The sequence below is a fragment of the Protopterus annectens genome, chromosome 5.part0, assembly GCF_019279795.1.
Source record: "Protopterus annectens isolate FY-2018-M chromosome 5.part0, PAN1.0, whole genome shotgun sequence".
In the NCBI taxonomy this organism is placed as follows: Eukaryota; Metazoa; Chordata; order Ceratodontiformes; family Protopteridae; genus Protopterus; species Protopterus annectens.
The window spans coordinates 464,915,459-464,934,995 of NC_056735.1; the positions used below are offsets into that span (position 1 = coordinate 464,915,459).

At 37.6% G+C, this 19,537-nt stretch overlaps 1 protein-coding gene across 9 annotated transcripts in view; it reads right to left on the reverse strand.

Moving 5' to 3' along the window:
• The window catches only part of DMD (dystrophin), a 9,298,038-nt gene that overhangs the window by 6,440,910 nt on the left and 2,837,591 nt on the right, over positions 1-19,537 (reverse strand). For all 9 annotated transcript variants that reach the window (XM_044072398.1, XM_044072396.1, XM_044072400.1 and 6 more), the window contains one exon: positions 10,794-10,974. In XM_044072398.1, the coding sequence (XP_043928333.1) occupies positions 10,794-10,974 (181 nt within the window). The remainder of the gene's footprint in view (positions 1-10,793; positions 10,975-19,537) is intronic.

Sequence of the window (19,537 nt, forward strand, 5' to 3'; positions counted from 1 at the left end):
TATCTGTACTAGTTTCCTCTTTCTATTGTGGAGCCTGTTTATGGCAGGGGTCCACCAGACTGGTTTCCTTTTCTTGGAGGAGTGAGTCTTGGTTTTACTTGGGATAGCACGATCCATGCATTCCTGCAGATGATCATAGAGTGCCTTTGTATAGGTTTCAGCAGCGTGGACAGCATTGTCCATTGGCGTGGGGGCTGTGAACCTTTCCACCTTGGTCTTAAGCAACGTGAAGTTTGCTTTTGAAAGGTTTTTCATGGTGGTTTCCTTGATTGGGGTTGGGGGGTGGAATGCGAATATCCAGCGTGATTAGTCTATGGTCTGATCTAACCAGCAAGGGGTTGATGTCAGGTGTGGAACATCGGTCGCCCATGTTGGTGATGACCAGGTCCAATATGTCATTCCCCCTGGTGGGGGTGTTGAATAGTTGATCCAGGGCATTCGAGTTTATAAATTCTAGGAAGCATTGGGCAAGAGAGTTAGTACTCGAGTATTTCTCCCAGTTAATGTTTGAGTAGTTGAAATCACCCAGTATTAGGGAGTTTGGTAGGATCTTCATATTTCCCAGTGTCTCCAGAAATGCGGAATAGGGGTCCTGGATCACGGGGGTGATATGTAGCAAGCTACAATTTGGATTGCAGTTTTGCCCATTGTTAGTTGCACTTGGATGATCTCTGATGTATCATGCTGTGCCACTAACCTGGAGGTGTGAGTATCCTTGATGAATATGGATACACCCCCACCTTTTGTGTTTCGGTCCGGGTTCTGTGGCCGAAAGGTATGGTATGAGTTATAGCCTGGTAGTGCTGGGGTGCTCTCTGGAGCCTTAAACCAGGTTTCTGTTACTGCACAGATATCAATGTTCTCCATACTGAGGAGTGCCTCGAGTGTGTGCATTTTGAGGTTTAGACTTCTGGCGTTGAGTAGCATTACCCTCAGTTTTTGGTTACTTGTGCTATTTACAGTGGTGGGTTTGTCTTTTGAGCCTTGCCTAAAAAAGGCAGTATGGGGGTGGCAAGAGCCATTATCAGTACTCAAAAGCCTAAGAGTGACAGTTGCAAGCCATCTCTTGTGAAGCAACTTGGCTTGTCGAGCATGTCATCCCAGGCAGACAGATACTGGATCCCCTTTGAATGACACCAGAAACTTAACCAATTGTTGAAGTTGATAATTTTTTCTTTATACTGTGGCATCATTCTTGGTGAGGGTAGGATGCTATTCAGAGTCAGGGTCATACCTGCCTGGGCTACATGATCAGAGAGCTCTTCCATGTCTCTTTTCATGTAGTCCAGGAAGGTACGTCTCAGGTCATTCACACCAACATGTACAATGACAGTCGTATTTGTACTTGTTCTGGAGTGACCTGAGTGCTTGTGTTATGTGGTGGATCCTGGCACCCGACAGGCAGCTAACTGTAACCTTTCCCTTGTCCAGCCTAGTTAGTGGACATCAGTTTGCCTGACTATATAGTCGCCTATCACTAGTGCATTGGGTATGTTATTTTGCCTTAAGGTCTGTGATTGCGTGTAATTCTTTTTCAAATTTAATTGGCCTCAAAAATACACTTGCCAAATCAGCTACTTTTCCTAATATTACTGAATTAAGCAAATATGCTTTTTTCCTGTATGTAAGTCTGAATATTCATAAGAACAAACAAATGTGTCTTATTTTATTTAACATGTTTTTCCATTTTATTAATCTCTGTTGTTTATTACCGAACTTTAGACCTAGAATGTCTGTCTCTTCCATATTACGTTGAACACCTACTATTATACCTGAAAATCCTAGTCTTGCACTTTTTTCCTAATAAATACTCAAACCCAACACTTTAAATTTCTTTATAAGTGTTTTAATAGCTGTTTTCACTCTTCTTCATTTTAACCACTAATACTAAATCATCTGCAAAGAAAACATTGGTGAGATATATATTCTTCTGTTGTACAATGTCTAGCTTCCTTTAATGTTAAACTTACTTCATGTATGATTGCATTCATTATTAATGCAAACAATATACTACTTACTGGACATCATTGTTTTATTACAATTTTTATTTCTATTTTCTCATGTAACCAACCATTAACCACTAGTTTTACTTTATTTTTATTATACATTGATACTAAAGCATTAATTATTATTTTACTTAAGTCATATTCTTCTAAAATCTCCCAAAATATTTTACTAATGTGTCCTATTAAAGCTTTGGCTTCCGCTTTTCCTATTATCACATCTTCTACCATTTCTCTTGCAATAATTAGAAGTTATTGACCACCTTTCCATTTTGTTTCAAAAATTGTTTCATTCAATAACTTATTTACTTTTTCTTCTATTTTTTTTTTATATATTTGTCTTTGAAAGCTATCCACCATCTTGTCCAATCTTTGTAGAAACATCTGGTATTTATATGATCTAACCATAATTGTAAAATTATTCTTATATATTTATTTAATTCTGCTTCATTTATTCTTTTAATACCTCTATCTACTTTTATATACTGTAGCCTTCCTTACCTTGAACTTCTACCCAAATTGCTACATGATCAAAAAAACCCTGCAATTTTTATGCCTTTATGAAATACTTTTTGGCTTTCTGATAGTATGTTGTTGTTTGTCTTTCGGCTTTTCCCGGTTATGGGTCGCCACAGCAGAACTCCAGTCCACTAATAATTGGCAGTTGGTTTTTATGGTGTCGAGTTGCCAGCCCGACGCCCAACCTTCAAGGAAGGCAAGCCCATTCAACGCATGTCTTTTGAATGCCTACTCGACCGCAGGGAGGAGATGCAGACTCCACAAAGAAGGCCCTCCCAACCCAAGCCGAGCATCAAATGGGAGAACCTCTTGCTGTGAGGCAACAACGCTACCAGTAGGCAATTTCTGTCTTCAAATTACTTCTTTCAAATGTCCAATGTTTATTATTCCATAAATACATTTTGACACTTATTTTTTCCAACATTACTAACATCTCCTCCTTCTTTTCTCCTACACCTTAAATAAAAGATTAAGTGCAGACTCTGGAAATGCTCAATAAAAGTATAACAAAGCTTTACTATTCCGCAAAGCTTTCAGGTACGTATACCCTTCTTCAGTGTACTCATAAGACAACATTCAAAGTAAAAAAACTTCATTTTATATAGCAATTAAGAAACCATGTGACACAGCTACCAATCACAATCAACATTTAATATTCCCATTATAAAATGTAAAATGTATTCAAATATAAGAAGCCAAACATTTTATACATGCGTAAAAAGTATTACTAGTGCAAGAAATTCTGCTTCATTTTAATAATAGGTTTAATGCTAACCTTGGCATTTATTCCTGGTTCAGAATCAGCTTGCAAGTGAGTAATCCAATTATACTTACAGACCTCAAGCTTATTGTTTAAACTGTGGTGGTGGTGCTGCGGTAGCATTGTCGCCTCACAGTAAGACATTTCCTGTTCGATTCTCAGCTAAAGCGTCTTCTGTGTGGAGACATGCATGAATGGGCGTACCTTCGTTGAAGGTTGTGCGTCAGGGCTGGCAACTCGGCACGTTAAAATCTACTGCCAATCATTAGCTGACCAGAGTTCCGCTGTGGCAACCCCTAACCGGGAACAACAACAACCTCAAGCTTATTGTTTGTCTCCACCTCTAACATTTTTAGAAGCAGTTTGTCTAGCGCTAAATCTAAATTCATGGTTATTCCCTTCTTCCATGATGTGCTTCACCAAGCATTTGTCGTAACACATCTCCGTATCTCTGAGAGATGTTCAATAATATGATCCTTCAGCTAATGTGCACATTTGCCCACACAGAATGTGGTGCACTTGGTATTTACAGATAAATAATCAATATTCACAGTATTGCAAGTTGCAAAACATCCAAAACTAAATGTTATATACATGTTGGGATGAATAAAACTTTCATCAGTTATTATATATTTTCAACTTACACAATTATTACATGGGAAGGTTCCAAGTTTATTCAACGTACATTTATTTATGTTATTTGACATATCCTTGTAACATAAGCATTCCCTAAGATTAGGGCAATTTCTGTAAGCAAAACTGAGTCTCGATCCAACAATCTGTTTTAGTTCTGGCATGCTCTCTAAAATACTCCAATTTTTCTATATATCTTTTACTTTATTCATTCTCCTATTAAAACTTGCATTGTAGCATAAAAATCTTTGCTTCCACATGTGCATTCTTTCATTATTTTGTGAGCTAGATTACCCCAAATAGGGTTTAGATTAACAACACCAGTCTTTCAAGACATCAGATTTTATTTCCTCCTAAAAGTCCTCACTGTAAAATTTTTCTTTAAAGTCTGCCACCATCTCATTCATTTGGTCAATACAGATGCCATCATTGGTGTTCAACCTGCTCACTCTTAGTAGTTGACTTCTAGCTAAACTTGTAAAGGTATGGGGGGGGCATGTATACTATACCTATGTGTACATCTATTCACCTGAACATCTTTTCTACGTATGCATGTTCTGATGTTGTCATCCAAACTAGTTAATTTCACATCCAAAAAACATATTTCATTGGCAGAGAAGGTGGATTTAAGCTTAAGAAAGGTGGTAGTATTATCAAGATAATCTACAAAACTGGCCCACTCATTTTCATTTGAAACATACATTTAAACAGCAAAATGCAAATCAACTATGTACAGGTTGACAGACGAGATCAGACAGGAGTCCCCGTGGACTATGATGTTTGCAGATGACATTGTGATCTGTAGTGAGAGTAGGGAACAGGTGGAGGATACCCTGGAGAGATGGAAATATGCTCTAGAGAGAAGAGGAATGAAGGTCAGCAGGACTAAGACAGAATATATGTGTGTGAATGAGAGGGAGGATAGAGGAATGGTGAGGATGCAAGGAGTAGAGGTGGCGAAGGTGGATGAGTTTATATACTTGGGGTCAATAGTTCAGAGTAATGGTGAGTGTGGAAGAGAGGTGAAGAAGACAGTACAGGCAGGATGGAGTGGGTGGAGTAGAGTGTCAGGAGTGATTTGTGACAGATGAGTACCTGTAAGAGTGAAAGGGAAGGTCTACAAGAGGGTAGTGAGACCAGCTATGTTATATGGGTTGGAGACAGTGGCATTGACAAAAAGGCAGGAGTATGAGCTGGATGTGGCAGAGTTAAAGATGTTAAGATATGCACTGGGTGTGACGAGGGTTGATAGGATTAGAAATAAGTATATTAGAGGGTCAGCCCAGGTTGGAAGGTTTGGAGACAAAGCCAGAGAGGCACGATTACGTTGGTTTGGACATGTGCTGAGGAGGGATGCTGAGTATATTGGGAAAAAGATGCTAAGGATGAAGCTACCAGGTAACAGGAAAAGAGGCAGGCCTAAGATAAGGTTTATGGATGTGGTGAGAGAGGACATGCAGGTGGTTGGTGTGACAGAGCAAGATGCAGAGGACAGGAAGAAATGGAAACAGGTGATCTGTTGTGGCGACCCCTAATGGGAACAGCCAAAAGAAGATGATGACTGTGATTACTAAAACAGCCTTTAACACCTAAGCTAAAACAGACAGACTGTTAAAATTTATCTAAAATCAGATCAAGAAATGAAAGCACTTATCTTTATTTCTCTATGTAATGGAAGTAACTATTACAATGCATACACAATGGTAAATTATAACTATTCAATGTATAATTGTAAAAAGGGCAAAACATGTCATGTCTACAGATAGTGGAGTCTGGCTTTATTGGCCTGAATGCATGAATAAGGACTTGAATGTTAGTGGGCATTTAGAAGCCATGGAGCTCTTCACAAAGCCCAGGGAGGTACACCACTAGTCATTGACACTAACATGAACTGTGACAGAGCCATACTGGGACTTATTCTTGATCTTAAGTGCATGCATGATCTAACAAAGCCAGCCTGGCACCAGATAAGCAACTAGCCATCAGTCATACCTTGGTCACCCTATCTTTTTTAGAGGGCATCCTTGCTGTTCTGATAGCCTGCCCTTTTATTAAGCTTTTGTTGTGTGAAGAATGGTGGGAACTGGTCCAATGTAAATACATGCTGCTGAAAATAGCCTTTATGTATATATTAGGCAGAAAAAATCCATCACCATGCTGAACAGTAGTGTCCAAATAATTCAATGACGTTTTTATTGTAACTATAAATGAATTAGTATGCATAGATGACTGATTAAAATTTGACCTTCACGTTCAACAGTGCATCAAAAAAAAAATGACTCCAATTACTGGTCTGCTCTATAAGAACAAAAAATTCCTTACTACTGACTCCAAACTTTCTCTGGCACAGGCATACCTCCTAACCAGCATACCTTATGCCTCATCAATCATAACAAACTTACAATCTATTTTAATGGCCAAACTTGAACAAACTTATAACAAAATAGCAAGATTTGCCACAAACCAGCCATACACTTCTCTCCACTGCCTTTCACTAAAGAACCTGCAGTGGCTAGAACTCCCTCACCAATTACTACTATCTCAACTACACATAACACAGTCCATCCTCAACAGACCTACTGCCTGTCCCTCCATCTCTTCTCTAGTATCTTACTACACCCCAAAGCTCTGACCAACATCTCTTTGATATTTACAAGCCCAGTAAAACCATCTGCAAACTACTATACAAATACTCAGTATCCCAAGCCTGGAACAAACTCCCTTTCAATGTAAGAAGCATTATCCACACAAATAGCTTCAAAAAAGAACAAAAAAATCCTAGCAAAGTCTTGGTTCTCCTGCCGGGAGCATACATACCCCCCCCCCACTTCTCTACTTTTAATTCAATGTTTTCTTTTCACAGCTCTAGCTCCCATGACTGCTCTACTATTGTGTATCTATGCCTCACTCAAATATGTGATGGACCAATTTTTATTTCAATTGATGTTTCAATGTATACTACAACCAATGTATACAATTATGCCTTCAGTTTTTATCACTGCATGTTCCAAGCTATATTTCAGCATATGTCTTATTTTTATTTTCTTAAATTGTACTCTTAATAATTGCTTGTCTTTTACTGGAGCTTTTTTCCTTGGGTCTCCTCTAAAAATAGACTCAGGCTCATTTGCATCAATCAAGTTAACAAATGTCAAATAAATAAATATTAAATAATGTAGATAATCAAGGAGAGGATTCACTGTACCTTTAGTCCCTTCCGATAAAATAAAGATATCATCTAAAAAAATGTAGGTACAACTTACTCCAGTTTCTTGCTTGAAGTATTCACCTTCAAAAATATATCATTATTTTCAAGAGCAATATAAAAGGCACTTTCAAAGATGAGTTTGGCAATCTTACAGAAATGTTTTTAAGGCGAGGATGTCCTAGACAGTTGATGGGAGCTACCATTAATGATGTGCATAAAGAATGGGGGAATGATATAAGCCACTATTAGGTGAAGATATGAAAGACAAACAGCCACCAAATGAAAATCATTTGGAGGAAAAAAGGTTAAACAGAGCCCTAGTTTTGCAATACTGTGAGGTTATTAAGAAGGTAAAATAAATAATGGATAAAACCTCATTAAATATCAGAGTGCATTGCACAGTATTTGAAAGCCTTGGTAGCAAACACAGGTTTGCTTACAAGACTGGAAGAAAGTTTTAAACCTTGATTAAAAATAACAAAATGATCAAAAGCGAGCAAAATAAACATCCAACAATCTGGCAATATGATTAAATGTGGCATGCCCAAGAAATGTCAGTATGCATACAAAGGAGACATTTTGAAAATAAATTATATTTTTGGAACAATTTTTAGACTACCTAGGGATAATTGTCCAATTGCAAGGGTTGTATATGTCACTATTTGTTTGAAGTGTTCAGTCATTTACATAGAAAAAAAAGAGTGGCAGTCACAAAAAAAATTACGAACATGTATATGATATCAATACAGCTAACATGAAAAATGCATTATATAAACTTTCTATTAAATGAACATTATACAAACAGTTTAATTTTGTAATCATCGAGAAGGTTGAGGCTGAGCCACATGGTAGCGAATGGGAGACTTAGCTCAATTTTAGAGGTTTTATGGCAGTTGAAAACAGATGCAGGTTTATCACAAGGTTTGAACAACCATATATCTACAGCCAGTGCTTAAGATGAGATCAACAAAATTTTGGCTCCTGTCAGTAATATTTTAAAATCTGTCTTTTTTTAACTTTATTTTCTCTTTTCATTCTGATTCTGAATGTATTTTAATATAAAATGAAGAAATTAAGAGAAAGTATGCATATGAAATACTTTAGATTTGAAGGTATGACTTTAAGATAAACTGTTGGGGATATACTTGGGAGGGTATTTATGGTTCTTCATGTTCTGTGCTTAAGATGAGATCAACAAAATTTTGAGCCCTGTCACTAATATTTTAAAATCTTTTTTTTTATCTTTTATTTTTTATTTTCATTCTGATTCTGAATGTATTTTAGTATTAAATTAAATTATTAAATGAAAATATGCATGTGAATTTCTTTGGATTCATGGGTATGTCTTTAAGATGAACTGTTGATGATTTCCTTTAGGGTTATATATGGTTCTTTATGTTCTGATGAAGTCCAGTTGACATTAAATAAGGGACAAAAGTACTCAACAATGAAATTTGTGAAATAAATTGTTGGATTTTGCTGCATTTTTTATGGTGGAAAAATTATTGTTGGCTATATTTTATTTCCATTAGTCCTTTAGGTGTATTTTTATTTATTTATTTATTTTATTTTTATTTATTTTTGCATGTTGGTGGTTTACTTCTGCACAATAATAATAAAAGCAGTAACAGATTTTAATTAAAAATGAACATATTTGTTTTGGAGCTGTTTCTGTCACAAAGTGTCCCATTATAATTGCATAAGCTGCACAATAAACTGCTGAATTCTATTACTGCAGAACATTTAAAATGTAAAAAAGAACCCAGACAACCATAAAGCTGTATCACACTTTTTAAAAATAAAGCATATATAATAATGTAAAGCTTTTATACAGAACCTTTTCAAGTTATGAAAAAAAAAAAAACTCATTTTCAATAAATAAAGAATAACAACAAATAAATCTGAATGATTGGTAGACCAATACAGGCTGTTTTTGAAGGACAATATAAATAAATTGAAAAAATATATTCATTAAATTCAAATAATTAACTAATTGATAAAAACACATGAATTCTCAGCACTGCAATGTTTATTTAGCCATAGAGTTTAATTTTTGTTTCATATTTCTTAACTGCAGTCCTAGCTCATTACTCATGATATTGTTTAAGCCCATAACCTCTGTTCAAGGTGGAACAAAAACTGCCATTTCTGTTTGTCTAATTACAACTGTTTCTTATAGTCCACTTTGAAGTAATTCCACCACTCAAGTCTGCTATACATTGAAACATTTTGTCTATTAATTTACATAGTCTACTAGGCACAAAGAAACCAACAAGGAAGCACACTGTAATTTAATACAAATAAATTATCTGATGAAGCATTCAAATGATAGAAAAACATATTTCTTCACAACTGAATCTTAATATAATTGCATGCATTATGGTATTAGATTGCTTGATGCATTAGAATGTTGGCCTTTTAAGAAAATGTAACAAAAAAATAAGATGTTGAAAAATAGTATATAAATTAATTTACTGAATGGGACTCATTAAAAAGTAGCAATCTAACCATGAAGACAAGGCATAATGGAAAAACATTAATTAGTACAAGTGCGTGTCACAATGCCAATAATACTTAAGTACAAAATATCTTCACATTAACTGAAATTGGTTAGGCAGCGGTGGTACAGTGGTTAGTATTGCCGCCTCACAGCAAGAGGTTCTCGGGTTTGATCCTCAGCTGGGATGCCTTCTGTGTGGAGTCTGCATGTCCTCTCTGTGGTCGCGTGGGTTTCCTCCGGGTGCTCCGGTTTCCTCCCACATCCCAACGACATCCTGTAGGTGAATTGGATACTCTAAATTGGCCCTAGGGGTGAGTGCGTGCATGTGTGTGCCTTCCGTGGAAGGTTGGGCACCAGGCTGGCAAGTCAACACTGTAAAACAATCATGAGTGGACAGGTGATCTGCTGTGGCAACCCCTAACTGGAAAAAAGATGAAAGAAGAAGAAGAAAGAAGAAGAAGGTTAGAAATGTTTTTTCTTTGGTTACTTAAGCAGGTAATAAATAGAACATCAGTTTAATGGTTTTGTGAATTTTAATTTATAATACTTTAAGCCTTTTTCTTCCATGTTTTTGATGGGAGGGCAGGCACAGTTCCACCATAACTAAAACATAATGTTTAAGTACCAAATCTTTGCCTATCATCATATTCAGACTTATTTTTGATAGCCTTCTATTTTGTTTCATTTAGCATGTATAATTATGACAGGAATCCTGCTTAATCACTTTCATAGGAAAAGGCTATATGACACTCAGATACGCAACACTGAGTTTATTATTTGGAATTATGTGTTTGTATATGTTTGTTTCACAACTTAGTTTCAAAACATACTTTTCAGTTCTTGGGCTACAGCCAGCTGTGGTAAGATGCATTTTCAAAAGGCATTCTCAAAACATCCTTATTTGTAATTATAATGCAATGCACTTTAAAATGTATTTACTGCCATTAGTAGAATATCTTCTGCATAAGCTGGCGATGACTTATTGAATGGTCTGGGATTTTTTTCAATTTTTGTCTGATTCCTTTAATGTGAAATTGGAGAGGTAAACCTACCTTTAAGCACTATGATTTAATTTTACCATACTTTAATATTAAAAATTTCAAAAAATGTAAGTCATAGAGTTAATTGTATACAGTTTCTTGTAGCAGTAGAATATTAACAGAGACTTACTGGCCTGTAGCTGCTTCTCTCGCGCTTGCAAATCAGCAAGGACTTGACTAAAGTGGTAAATAAAAGCATTGACATCCGCATCAATAAACATAGGCATGTCTTCTTTTTGCTTTAGTGCTGACCCTTGTGTCTTTAGCTCTTCAAGTCGAGGTTCCAGTACTGATAGTTTAAGAACTTCATCCTGAAGAGAACAATACAGAGATTATCAATTGCATTCATTGTCACAAGGCATGCATATTACAGTATGAAAAGCTCAGTGGTGATGTGTGCTGGGGAAGCAAAAGAGCATAAAACTGTTACACATCAAAATGTTATAAAAATGGCAAGAAAGCAATCAATAGGACTTCTTTTCAAGAGCAGAACATCTTATTTTCCTTCTTCTACTTTTATTGCTGTTAAAATATATTTCAGATAGAGCATCACCATTTTTTTAGCAGGGTATAATTAAAAGTCCCTTCAGAGAGACAGAAAATAATGATGTGAAATTTTTCTCTCAATGCTGGGACAACAAAAGTATGTTCCTTTTCACTAAGTACATTTAGATATTACAGTCATTATGTTGCAGTTTATTTTTGTTCTACGCTGCATTATCAAAGTACTGGAATGGCCTGTGTCTATCCATTGTGCTAAACTACATACAGAACTGTTTAGAATCACTTTTAAGTTTTGACTCATTTTCCTTTGTTCCTCTATCCCTCTCAGCTTCCTACTCTCCTGCGGTTGCATTGAATTTTTTCAGCAGATATTTTAATTCAGCTACTTTGAATAAAGTAATAATTATAAAAAGTATTTGTGATGACAACTGACTACATTTTAACTACCAAATTAAGGAATAATGACACCTCCTACATCATCTGTGCAGATAGCTCTCTCCTGCACATTATTCCCACAATTATAATCAAATTCAGGGTCAATGCAGTTTGGGCAGAACACGACTTTTCCTATTGTACTGATAACTCTTAATATATCCAACTACCATCCAAGTGCATAGCAATGGAATCCATATACTTGGTACCTCTCAACTCTTTCACGGTGATATACGTAGAGGAGACTAACATTTTGCCATGATTTTCAAAATGAGATCCATTATATACCCCAGAATCTGTAATTATTTTAAAAGGACTTTTGATTTAATTATTGATTTGGCAATGTAAACATTAAAAGTGAACCTGAAGATGCTGCTTGAAAAACAAAATAATTCCAAATTTTCCCAATGTATCTATTGCAGCAGACAACAGATAAGTATTCTCAAGGAAAGGGGAACTCTAGCTATGGAGAAAATGCAACCTACAGGGCTTGGAGGAATTCCCCAAGAGGAACAGATTAAAATATATGGAGAATGGAGGTATTTAGGTATCATGTAAGCCTCAGGTTGGACGTACAGATTAAGGTATAACTTTGTAAAGTGTTTTGAAAAAAAAATCCTTAAAATGGCACTTCATTTAAGATATGTAATAGAAAAACAAAACACATTTTCTTGTGAGAGGGAAAAAGTTCCATCATGTGTCTCCTTACAGCAAAAGACCCCTGCACCCTTTGTAAATAAAATCAAGTTCCTTTGTTACTGTACTATGGAGATACTATTTCCACATATAGTAATGTCTGATAAAATTGTACTGTTCTCTTGAATTATGCATGGAGAACTATGCATCTCAATCAATTTCTCCTGGCTGCAATTAATTTGGTAACCAATGACAGCTATGACTTACTGGAAGAGTTGTTAATATCAGACAATAACTTTCCTTAAAAATAAAGAATGTGGGTGGTTTTCACACAAAATTTAAATCTGTTTATTTGGCAAAGAAATTTTAAATTTACTTTCCTGTCAAACAGAACATTAACAGCTTTATTCCTGCATTTTTTATTTATAAATGGATTGTGTCATTATTATTCAATGCACTGCTACTGACGCAAAGAGAATGAATTTTTATAGAAGCTCAGTTGATTGATTATTAAAGGCAACGAAATAACAGTTCATGCTTTAAAAATGTTTATCAAGCAGAATTCAAGAGTTTTAATTTCACATGATTTTTAGCTTCAGTAACACTTCAGTTAGCAACACAAAAGTGAATTTCAGTTATTTCAGTTATATTTATTAATTTAGCAACACAATATAAATGATACTTGAAAATGCAAACTGGTCTTTTAAAACTGGCATCCTCTGGGGAGTTTATGGTGGCACCAGGATTGCAGTCATCTGCAAGTGTCATCAGCCATAAACCCTTAACATTAGCTTTGACTGCAGAGAAGTAAATGTCAAACAAGTGGTCTAAGGACAGAACACTGGGACACTCCACTAATGACAGGTGTTTTGGAGGAGATAGAGACATTCACCCTCAATTCCTATTATCTCCTCCAAGGCTGATATATATTGTACCCTGAATGAATGACACCAGAAGCTAAAATAATTGTTGAAGTAGATTATCTTTTCTTCAAAGCCCTATCTCTATACTCAGTCTCATACAAACTACTAAGAGGTAACAGATACCTGGCTTATAAGGCATCCACAAAACCCAGAAATAATGGACTTACTCCACATCTGCAAGTCAAATGATATTAGAAATACCCAGACCAGAGACCACAACCTCTTCTATAACATAAACAGAATGCTTTGGAGGGACAGGTTCAAATCCCAGAGGATACTACTACTATATAACAGACATCCCATAACCCTATTTAAGAGTAATTTAGACCAGTGGACAGGGAATAGAAAATTTACCCTGGACTGATCCCTATCCTCCTAATGGACAGAGACAGTGTTTAAATGCTGTACCTTACAGTAAGGGCACATATCATACTGAAGATGGTACCCAAACAAAATAATCTTCTACAAATGAAAAGTATTGAAATATAGCCATGGCAAGGATAGCTAAACACCCATGGGTAACACAGCTAGGTGGCAAAAAGAAAGCAAGGCTTGGCAATGTCTCATGAGGGAAGATAGCCTGGAATTCACCTATGAACCTATATTTCAGCATCTTTCTTGGTGATGGTGGAATACTGCTCAGGGCTAGGTTTCAATCTGCCCCAGACATATATTCTGTTAGCTCTATCATCTCTTTCTTCATATACAGTAGTTCTGGCAGAAACATCTCAAGTCATTTACACCCACACTGAGTGCTTGCACAAAGTGGGTATCCTACTGTTAATAGGCAACTGACTGTGCCCACCTCCTTGCCCAGCCTGGAGAGTTGTGTATCAGTATAATTAGGGTATTGGATTTTGCTGTGGTTTGCCTTATGGCTTTTTGAAATGAGACAATGTGACTTTTGGATGCATGCTTTACATACTTCAAAACCTCCTAACATAAGATGGGACAAATTTTAAACATTGCTCTTATAAACCAAGAAGATTGAAAGATTAATGTGATTTGTGTAAGCATGCATTTTCTGAAAGATATGAATACATTTATGAGCCCCTGCATTTGTAGGTTTAAGTGTTTAGCATGAGATGTGTATCTTTGCCTTAGTATGGTACTGTGTGTTTCTGACAACCTGTTTGTTATTTGTAGTGGCTGTGTGTGAGAGCTTTGTTTCCTTTAGCATTATATAATTATGTCTTTCGCACGCACTGTCAGTTTGCTTGAGAAGTAGGTGGTTGTCAGTAACCAACACACTCCAAAGATTCAACCTAGTAGTCAGGGACCTGGAGAGACACACAGAGAGCTTTCTAGCCTTTGACCATCATGTATCTATGATAGTGAGGAAAATCATTCCATGCTGCAAAACAAGGCATCTTTGGATCCCACACTGATACATGTCCTGCATAGTTGCAAAACAAAAAACACCAGAATTACCCATTCTAATGACTTAAACTTTGCCTGTTATATAAATAAGGCCTGCTGGAGAAAGAGGTATGCATACCAGAGACTGTCCCTTCTCTGATGCAGGCACCCCATCCATGTGAAGCAGAGTTCCTCCTTAACCCAATTCAAGTGTAACTTGGACAGCTGGATGAGGAAACAGAAAGTCACCCCTGGTTTGGCACCTATGTCTCTAATGGACACAGGCAGCCTATAAATGGTTCATCTCCAAGGACCCTGCTTCCAAGCTGAGGGTTGGTATAATGGTTAAAGCGTTTACCTCCCAAACACAAGATGCAAGTTTTGAATCTCAACTTCGAAAGAGAAATTGGCTAGGCTTAAAAATGGTTACCCAAAAGCTAGCCTTGGGGAATGGGTTTGGCATAATGGTTAAGGTTTTTACCTCACAGACAAAAGGTACAGGCTTTGATTCTGACCTTGGGTTATTGGCTAAACTTAAAATTGCCCTTCAGTGCAGTTAGCCTCATATTCACCAATGAACCTATAAATGTTGTATCTTAAAAAAATAAAATAAAATAAAATAAAGGAGAAGAGGGATGTCTGAGACTCATTCTTCTCCTGGATTTGTTTTTGGTCTGTTGGCACTCGGTGTTACAAGTGCCCACATTTTAATAGGAGCCCTAAAAGTTACTCTGATCTTTCTCAACTCTCTCTGGAGTCTAAACCAAACCAATACTAACTCATACTACAATAATTGTTACAAATAAATGGAGAGATATCACAATAACTCATTAAAATGCAAAATGCACTTAATGTAGGTGTTTCTAGGCTGGTAGTCTGTCAGGTCTAGAGTAAAGTAGTCTCAACTAGTAGAGTGGATTCATAGCATTGAGTAAGTCTGAGCACACAACAGTTCCTGTGTAAGAAGTAGTAGTTGAAGCAGGGTGGCACTTGCAGGATCAGCAGTCCCCAACTTACTAGGAGGTTGAGGCTGAGTGAGATGAGTTACTGGAGGTGCCAGCAGCAAGAAATGACCATGCTTGATTGATCAGGGTACAGTATGCTGTAGCACCACTAAACAGTCAACAGCTTTACATCACTTCAGAAAATAGTAGACAGGACTAAAGCAGCTACACTACTTTAAAAGTGAATGCATGCAAAACCAACATCAGCCTGTGCTTACCCATGTATAGGCTGGTCACCCTATTTATCAAACGTAGACAACCCAAGTAACAATGTACATAGGACTAGGCACACATCGTCATTTGCACAGGTGGGAAAGGGAGTCCAGGAGTAGATGCTCATCACAGAGAAATGTGTGAGTGCTGAAGATTACAAATGTAAGACATGACGTTGAATGTCCTGTCAGTGTTAGAGTGGGGGTTAATTTAACCTCTTCATGAAAGGCCAGAGTCAGTGGAAGTGTATGTATGTGTGTGATGTAATGAGAACTGTGGGGATCTGACTATTAGTCATACTCTCAGCAGTAGCTGCAGCACTGCAGCTCGATGCACCAGACAGGTCCAGGGCATGCATAGCAGAGGACTCAGTATCTCACATGTATGCTCTCACTCATGACAGCTGGCTCTACTAGGAGTTGCAATGGATGCATCATGATCTTGGCTAGATGGTGGTGTGCTGTGTGACTCTGAGTACAGTCTGTTATGAAATGTGCCACTGTCACAACTGCCTCAACAACTGGCCCATCCTCTCCTGACTGTAGAAATCTTTACAACAGAAATAGTCATAGAAGTGCTAGCTCTATAGGAGTTGGACCTATGTCATCCATGGCCATAATGGCTCTCATCTGTGGATGTATCAGTTGACTGGCCTTAAGGATGGTCCCTAACACAGACAGGTGAGCTTTAGAGGACATGACATGTTCCAGTTTGTGACTGAGTCTAGCCAAATAAGTACATATATGTAATATGCACTCCCTAAATTATCATACACACCCTGCATCATCCTCACTAACTCATTCATGGCTGTGGTAGTACTAACTTGTCTCTCCACAATGACCTTTCACAGATACTGTATATCAACCAATGAAATACTAATCTGAGGGGAAGGGTGGTAACCATAAATCCAATGAGCCCCATTAACCAATCCCCGTGTGTACCCTTCCGTCCATGACTAAAAGGAGTAGATCCTAACATGTGTCTACCAGGGTCAGCGCACTTCCCTAACTGATATTATCCCCATTTACCTGTCCTCCCAGTGATGTTTGGTTATAGCGGTTATTTTTCAGCATTAAGGCTGTCTTCTTGATCTGTCCATGGGATGCAGTGGTCACATTCCCTGTATCCAGCACACAATCTGCACTCCCTAACTGTGCCAGATAATACTTGTCTTCATGAACAGAGGCTGCAGATCTTCCAAAATCAAGTATGAGCAGTTACTCAGTGCTGTTGCCAAGTGAAGAATCACCTCTTAATATACAAATGAACAATATTGTGCATAGGTACAATCCAGCATCAGCAGTATAAATGGTACTCAGGTTTACAAATATTAATGTGATAATAATAAATGATGCTCTTCTATACCTTGTGCAGATGGCTATGGACAATGAATTCCTGATACACCTGTATACCAGAAATAAAATGTTGTAATAATGTGGACAGTTACTGTGAGGTGCAGAGGACTATAATACAATCTTAGATAAAATAGTTCACAAACCTCAGACATCTCCAATAGTTTATCTTGGTAGCCAATCCAGCTCTGTCCAACATCCTGCACTGTACTGTGGGACTGTGAGAAGATGCCACTGCCTCTTAATGAGGCCAGGATGTCCTCCATCTCCATTAAAGGTGGTTTACTTAATGGCCGCCACTCCCCCTTGCCCTACCTTGCCATGCCAGGGCTCCAACTCTTTGTTTGGTAGCTCTTGTGATATCAGTGCCCTGTTGTACATCATATCATAACTGCAGTTGTGGCCACCAATCAGACTGATGTTTGTCACCATATCATCCTTGGCACAGTCTCATTAGGCTTAGTCAGGTGCATGCAGACCAAAGAGCCACTGGCCATGGAAAAATAGGGCCTGGAGTTGCTACCCATTCACTGCATTACAGAGCTTTATGTTATGGGTAGATTTCTCAGCAGAGTCCGTAGTGTGTTTTTACTTCCTTGCCTTTTTTTAGGCATTGCTCTGTGGATGTGGAAAACAACAGCATTACCAGCCTTGCTCCAGCATGGCCCTGTCAAATCCTTATACCCCCAGACCCTCCATTTGGTCACACAGAATGCTGTTTGTGGGTATAAAAGTTATACATCTTTAGCCACATGCTTTTATTAATGTCAGTCACATAAGTTTACTGAGCAATTGCCCTCCACACAGCATTACCCATACCACAGCATCTGGCGAAGGTGGCATGACTATTTTATTGAGGGTTAAAATAGTTTTGTAACTCACATATGTGCACTGTAAATAGGCAAAATTATGTATTGAAAATAGTCTCAAAAGCAAGCAAAATATTTTGAACTACACTCTTGAGCATGATCTAATGGACGTAACTCACTTATTCTTAAGAAAAGTGCTTTAACCTTGCCAACCCCTCTCACTATATCTTCTCAGTACACTCACTGATAAAACCTACCTCTTATTATATTAACTAGTTCAATAGCTGTTAAAAACAGATGTACCTGAATAAGATAGACTTGTAAAAAGTAGCACTTATCTTACACAAGCAGAGCAGTAGGCTTGCTTGAACAGTTTACTGTTATTCAGGTTTTTCAAGTTCAAACTTGGCTACTCTACAATTTTTCCTAAATAGTGATGAGGTTCTTTATCTACCATCATGTTTAAAGTGTGGGGGTTAACCTGGCTGAGTGTGATTATCATAGTAATTTGGGTTTGAATCATTATTTTTTCTGAATTGCCCAATGTGTGTTACAAGAATACCCGCTGACAACTGTGATAAAGTCTTCTTGATGTTATGCACATGCCTGGGTTGCTGTGGGCAACACTGTACATGTGTGGTCCAAGCCATGAATCTTGGGGAAGGGGACCAGTAATTCCACATATAGACTTACATAAACAGAGTCACTGTAGAGGTTACTGTCTTCACAGCATTCACCAGGATACAGGACTGCAATGTTTTGCACAAAGTGCCATTGTGAGTCACACTAATAGAGTACCTATATTTCCTTGTCATCCATCTTACAAATACTGTGCCCATCGATGCCCATTGGTCAGTAACATAATACACTTCAGAATTGCTCTGGGCATCAATTTTCAGCCATGTTTCTCCTGTGATTCTAGACGGTGTGATATCATGGCTGGAGAAGGAGAGGATAATGCTCCTTTCAGAGCACACAGCTGGTGTATGGAGGCTAACCACATGCCTCTTTCATCCCATGCAAGGATGAATAGTGTCATCACCATTTCAGTGACATTAGGTGCCACAATTGTCATCTCCTATGTCAGTGGAAGAATGAATTTAACAGCAATCCCCGCCTGGGAACTGGAATTAAAACGTATCTTAGATACACAAATGACCTGACATTGAATGCATTCCACAGACATTACACAGTGCTATTTACTTTCTATAATCCCTGAAGACATTGAATTGAATAGACAGTTGCACAGGAGGGCATTAAGTTGACTAAGGGAGCACTGGAGTGAGTATACTTGCTTCAGAATGTTCTGTCTTTAATGTTAAAAGTAGTATAAATTCAATTCCATACAGTATACCCTTCATAAACTACTGCCACTAGTGAGATAACTTCCATAGTTCAGAGACAGCTGTACGAGTGGTGAATGTTATTAACATATGCGTGCGTGCATGATTATATTGTAATTTATTTGGACAAGTGAGATACGGTGTTAAGGCTGTGCAGTCACATTGTGGTGATATTTGCGGATACAGTTCCTCCCCCCTTGTCTGTTCCGATAATTTCCCCATTGAGTTGCCTGTTTCATTATAATAACTGCAGCATTAGATGTGGGACATAATATAGTTTTTTGGTGGGGGAGTATCTC